At 55.2% G+C, this 5,801-nt stretch overlaps 2 protein-coding genes across 2 annotated transcripts; both read right to left on the minus strand.

The window, feature by feature from the left end:
* Positions 1 to 226: 226 nt before the first annotated feature.
* On the minus strand, positions 227 to 1,078 carry LOC139830363 (uncharacterized). The gene has a single exon (XM_071818363.1). It carries the CDS (start codon positions 1,076 to 1,078, stop codon positions 227 to 229), a length of 852 nt encoding a protein of 283 aa, XP_071674464.1.
* A 597-nt stretch (positions 1,079 to 1,675) lies between these two features.
* On the minus strand, positions 1,676 to 4,351 carry LOC127297369 (uncharacterized). Its single transcript, XM_051327678.2, has one exon. It carries the CDS (start codon positions 3,648 to 3,650, stop codon positions 1,962 to 1,964), a length of 1,689 nt encoding a protein of 562 aa, XP_051183638.1. The 5' UTR covers positions 3,651 to 4,351; the 3' UTR covers positions 1,676 to 1,961.
* Between the last annotated feature and the right edge of the window lie 1,450 nt (positions 4,352 to 5,801).

Genomic DNA, 5,801 nt, shown 5'->3' on the forward strand with positions numbered 1-5,801 from the left:
ACACATCAGATGGTAAGTTTCTTTGGCATTGTAGCCGCCCGACTTGGAGCCCTTCCAAGATAACGAGTCCGGTACGCCTGGCCGTAATTGGACATCACCAAGGGCCAACCAAAGCAGTACACATTGTCTAGCCGCCTCCTGATCGAGGGTATCAGCGATGTCGCTCAGCCAACCATTGTTATGCAGAGTCTCCGAGACTTTCCTCTTGTTTTTCGCCTCGTCGGCACTAAATCGTACGCAGTGGCGCAATCTCCTGCACAGAGCTTCCCTTCAGCCATCTATCCCTCCAGAAAAGAATGGAGCTCCCACTGCCCACGGCAAACTGAACAAAACTCTGAAAGACCGCCCTCGCTGCCGAATCCTTGGGCAGGCTTAGCCCAAGCCAAGGTCTAGATGTGTCCGTTCTTGACAACCAAATCCAACGGACCCGTAGCGCAAGGCTTTGCAGCTGGAGGTTTTTGATCCCAAGCCCACCAAGGTCAAACGGTCGGCAGATGCTATCCCAGGACACAGGACAATTCCCCCCGTTCACCTCCTTCTTCCCTGACCAGAAAAACGCTCGCAGCCACTTGTTGATCTCCTCAAGAAGCCACACCGAGGCCTCTTCAACAAGAATGTGGTGCACAGGTCTCACTTGCAACACGGTTTTCACCAAGGTAAGATGACTCTCCTTGGAAATCAGACTCCTTTGCCAGGCCGGTAACATCCTTTTGATATTATCCAAAGCAGGCTGCCATTGGGCTTTCGTGAGCGGCCTAAGGGACAACTGAAGCCCCAGGTACCTGATGGGGAAGGGCACGGTGTCACAGCCCAGCTCAGTGGCGACTAGCCTGGCTTCTGCCTCACCTCCTCTGATCAGTGTCGCCGCGGACTTCCTATAGTTTACATGTAGTTCAGAAGCATTGCCAAAGAGGTACAAAATCTGCTTGACCGCAGCCAATTCCAGTTTCACCGGCTTACGGAACATCACAACATCGTCTGCGTATATAGATATGCGTTGGAGTGGTGTGATACCTGCCAGGGGTTTTAGCAAATCATGCTCCACCGCCAGGGATACAGCTTTAGTCAGAACTTCCATAGCGATGACGAAAAGCATCGGGGAAGTCGGATCTCCTTGGCCAAGGCCGCACGCATGCAGAATTCTGTCTCCAGGCTCCCCGTTTACGATTACCATAGTGTTAGCGGTATAAAGCAAAGCCGCCACCCACCGTAGATACTTGGGCCCAAAACCCATATGTCGTAACACCTCTATCAAGAAACTCCAGGATAAGGAGTCAAACGTGTGTGTGATATCCAGCTTAACGAGAGTTCCCAGCTGTTTTCTCTGGTGGATTCTTCTGGCCACCTATCGCACCAGCATGAAGTTGTCATGTAGGCTTCTGCTCCTGACGAACGCAGATTGGTTCGTGCTAACCAGGTCCAGCAGCTTGGCATGCAGCCTATTTTATCTTGGAGAAGCTGTGCACAAGACTGATGGGACGGAAATCTCCAACTTCGAATCAGGGTTATAAAAGCCCTATTCAGCCTCGCAAAGTCTCTGGAATCGCCCATGTAGAGCTTGACAACAGCAGCCATAATGTCATCTTCCAAGTGTTGTTTTCAGTTTTGCAAATACAGCAAGATTGCATTGGACAACCCAGTGACGGCGAAAGTGCGAAGAAAGCACTGTAAAGTGTACACGAACAACACTCAGGAATATATACCATCTTTATTAACTTGCATAAACTGAAAAGGTATTAAGTACGAGGTTAGAAGCTCCCGAATTGCCCAACATACTCATCAGGCCACCACATATTACAACAGACATATTCACGGTAAATAAATATATATATTCAGCTAGTAGCATAATGAACACCTGCATCAAGCCTGCGATTTCTATACAGATTAAGGCAAAAACGAAAATTACTTTGCACGGGCAACATGTAACTTGTGAGTACTACTACTCAGCTCAGCACGGGCAATCAGCTCTTACTGAAGATGCTCCGGAGCCTGCCGCGGTCCTCCAGCCGGTCGAGCAGGTCCCCGGCGCCGGCGACCTCCATGTCGGTGAGCTTCTTGAGGTACCCAATGGCACCATGCGAGATCATCTGCTTCTTGCACCGCTTCGCCGACGACAGCGCTAGCAGGCACGCGATGGCGTACTTTTTCGCCGTGTTGGCCGGGCTCGGGTCCAGCAGCTGCACCAGGCTGGGCACGCTCCGCTCGTCCCGCCTCGTCTCCCGCGCGTTGGCCGGGTGCGCCGCCAGGCTCGCCAGCGCCTGCGCGGCCGCCTCGCGCGCGCCGGCGGACTTGGCGTCCAGCATCCGCACCAGCGGCGGCACGCAGCCGTGCTCGCCGATGAGACGCTTCATGTCCCTCTCGCCGCTGCCGGAGATCTTGCACACCGCCGACGCCGCCGCCTGCTGCGCGCCGGGGGAGCCGACTCGCAGCACGTGCGCCAGCCGCGGGAGCGCGCCGAGGGATACGAGGGTGTCGGGGGCGACGGCGCACACGATGTTCCCGAGCGCGCGCACCGCGGACTCCCGCGGCGACGGCGCGTCGAGGTGGAGCAGCAGGCTGCGCAGCCCGCCGTCGGACGCCACGGCGAGCCGGAAGGCGTCGCTGGCGGACGTGAGGTTCTCGAGGCAGTCCGCGGCGTGCTCCTTGGAGCCGAGCACCGTGCCGTGGTCCAGCAGGCCGACCATGACGCGCACGATCCCTTCGTCGGCCAGCGCGTGCAGCGCCTCCGGCACCGCGGAGAGGTTCTTGAGCGCGCCGGCCGCCGCGGCCTGCGACACGGAGTCCCCCGTCTGGCAGATCTCGACGAGCGCGCGCGCGCCGCCGTGGCCGGCGATGGCGAGCGCGGCGTCGGGGCGCGCGGAGAGGCGGTGCAGCGTCAGCACGGCCTTCTCGCGGGCGGCGAGGCTGCTGCCGGACTCGGCCAGCCGGAGGAGCGGCGCCACCGCGCCCTCCGACACCAGCAGCGCCTCGCAGACGCCGCCGCCCGATTCCGCGAGCTGGCATACCACCGTCGCGGCCTTCTCCCGCACCGCGGGCGCCGGCGCCGTGAGCAGCTGCACCAGCGCGGCCACGTTGGCGCGGCTGAGCGCCGACAGGACGCTCTTCTCGTCCTTGGCCAGGGCGTCCAGCAGCCCGTCCACCGCCCGGCCCTTGGCCTCGCCGTGCCCGATCTGCAGCCGCGCGAGCAGCTCCCGCACGTCCGCCTTGGCCGCTGCCGGAGGAGGAGTCGAGGCGGCGTCGGACAGCACGCCCGTCCGGACGAGGAGCGTGCAGTCGCGGATGTTGACGTCAAGCCTGGCGCCCAGCGCGTCGATGGCGCTCTGCGTCTGGAGCTTCCCGGCGGCGCCGGGCGCCCGCGCGGCGAGCTCGGCCGCGTCGGCGAGCGTGGCGGCCACGGACTGCAGCAGCTCGCGGCAGAGCGCGTTCCGGGCGAAGCAGGGGTGGCTGGACAGGTCGGACAGGCGCGCCGGGAGCGTGCGCAGCTTCGCGGCGATCGCTTTCCACCGGCCCGGGAAACCCGCAGCCGCGGTCGCCGCGTTCACCGCCGCCGGCACCATCCCGGCCACGCGCGTCAGCAGCTCCTCCGCCGTCTCTTCCCCTTCATCTCCGGCAGCAGCAGAAGCAGCCGCCGGATTTCCCCGCACACTCATCCCTCGCGGCTGGTGCCCGCGATCTAGATTGATCGAGACTCGAGAAGCTGGTCGCAGCTGAGTGGCGCGAGCTCAGCAAGCTGTAGCAGTAGTAGAAGGCAAGAAGGGAACAACAAAAGCTACAGAAGGAAGAAGCATAGTGGCAGAGAGTGGCAGCAGGTGAAGGAGGAGGAGGAATCGTCTCCGATGGATCGCGTGCTGGTCCCTGATTGTTTCTTTAAGCAAAACAAAGAGTAGAGGCGTTTTCGCCATGGCAGCGTGGAAAGGTGCCGGCGGCGGCCATGAGAGCCACTCCAAGCCAAGATACTTCTACCAAAATCCAACTTGTTTTTTCTACTAGCACCACTACATTTCCAGTCTCAAGATCTCAGTTGGGTGGTTGCGTATGCCCAGGACGAGACGGCAGCGAGAACGAGCAATAGCTCGATGGTTGGTGTTGGCAGTGGCCATCCAACCCATCCCAGGTTCGAGTCCCGTTGTGGCCGAATTTCTTGGGATGTCTCACCGGGGCTCTGGTCCCAAATAAAAATCCCCTCCACACATATGTGCCACAACTACTAGCTTCTAGGGACACCCAAATTATGTGTGCTGTGTGTATAGTTCTAGAGTCTAACTTGTGCACTAGTGGTGTGCGTGTGTGTGGTGTGAGTGTGGTGTTGAGTTAGTGCATAAGTTCAGATACTACAGCTGTAACACAGATCGAGGGGTTAAAAAAAAAAAAAAAAAAAAAAGGACGAGACGGCAGCGGATGTCTTTTTTGTGGGTTGGTCGAAAGGCCGTGTCGGAGCTCAGGCCGGTTGACCGGTTTCCGATGGGTTTGTGGGACAAGGACGGTGGCGGGCCGTGGACTCGAGGGAATGTGACCATGGAATGACCGGCACCAAAGGCAAGGAGGAGGGTCAAGTGCGAGCAAACCGAAATGGAGTTTTCTCTATTTGGTGGAATTAATATCTGTACCATGTTACACTGTTGCAGCTTGCCGATGCAGCTGGGCACAGTCTTACCCGACACCACATGCCACTGCTCCTCTACAGATTCTTCAAAATGCAAAGCCAATAGGGTATTGCTGGTCGGAAAATCACTTTTGATCTCGGTGCATATGCTCATGTCACCGAAAATATTTTAAAATGTAAAAAAATTGAAACAAAAATTGATCTCTCCCAGAACGCCAAGTGTAAAATCACTTTTGAAGAGCACTTTTTTGACATAGAATTTTTTATTTCTTACGTATTTACAAACAACACAAAGAATATCGTTTTTTGTGGAACGATTTTGCGAGCACATAGAACGCCGAGATGTACGCGCGATTTTTTATCAATTCTTTTACATTTTAAAATAAGCTCAAAACTCATTTTAAAACACATAAAACAAATATGTGGTTGCATGGCTAGGAGGGCAGTGCTACCCGCAACCCACTAGAGTACTTCTGGATTTCGTGCAAAACTTCAAGAGGTTAATGACATTTCATGAGTAAAAATATAGATTTACTTATTTGCATGGCATCATTCAATCCACGTACTCATTTGCTTCTTATGACCAAAAAAGTTTGGTCAAGCTTGGTCAGTATTATCCTATGGAATGTTCGCGTAGGCTGGTTTGGTGCACCTTTCCTAACTCATAACCTTTGTTTGATTTACTTTTTGCGAATCAGGATTTCGATTTCATTCATTCATCAGCATTTGAAAGTCATGCTGGATACAGTTAGCCAGGAAGGCCAGTACCTGGGAGACCCGGATACCCTCCGGTATAGCACTAGACATGTTTTTTGCAGTTAAATGACCTGCCATGTTTGCCTTACGGCTTGCAAAACGAAAATCAAAGGAGATAAATTCCTTGCTTAAAGTCTCAATATGATTCAGGATCGGCTAGATCGCAGCACGATTCTTTTTCCTAATCATCCAAAGCTCCACCAAAGTCATGCAATTAGATTCCGGGATAATCTTCCTGTCAGTCCATCCCAGGCAAAGTTTCACTCCTTCACGGCAAGCGATAGCTTCAGCAGTGAGTGCATCGGGTACAGACTCCAGCCAGGAAGAAGCAGCCCGGAGGAAAACTCCATCAGCATTACGAACTACACACCCAGAAGCACCAACAAGAATAATAGCATCAACGACTGCATCAGTGTTAATCTTCAGAAAACCAGCAGGAGGA

This window comes from Lolium perenne, chromosome 4, assembly GCF_019359855.2.
Source record: "Lolium perenne isolate Kyuss_39 chromosome 4, Kyuss_2.0, whole genome shotgun sequence".
NCBI lineage: Eukaryota > Viridiplantae > Streptophyta > Magnoliopsida > Poales > Poaceae > Lolium > Lolium perenne.

Coding starts and splice junctions, on each gene's coding strand:
- LOC139830363 (XM_071818363.1), bottom strand. CDS start 1,078: ATGGAAGTTCTGACTAAAGCTGTATCCCTGGCGGTGGAGCATGATTTG.
- LOC127297369 (XM_051327678.2), bottom strand. CDS start 3,650: ATGAGTGTGCGGGGAAATCCGGCGGCTGCTTCTGCTGCTGCCGGAGAT.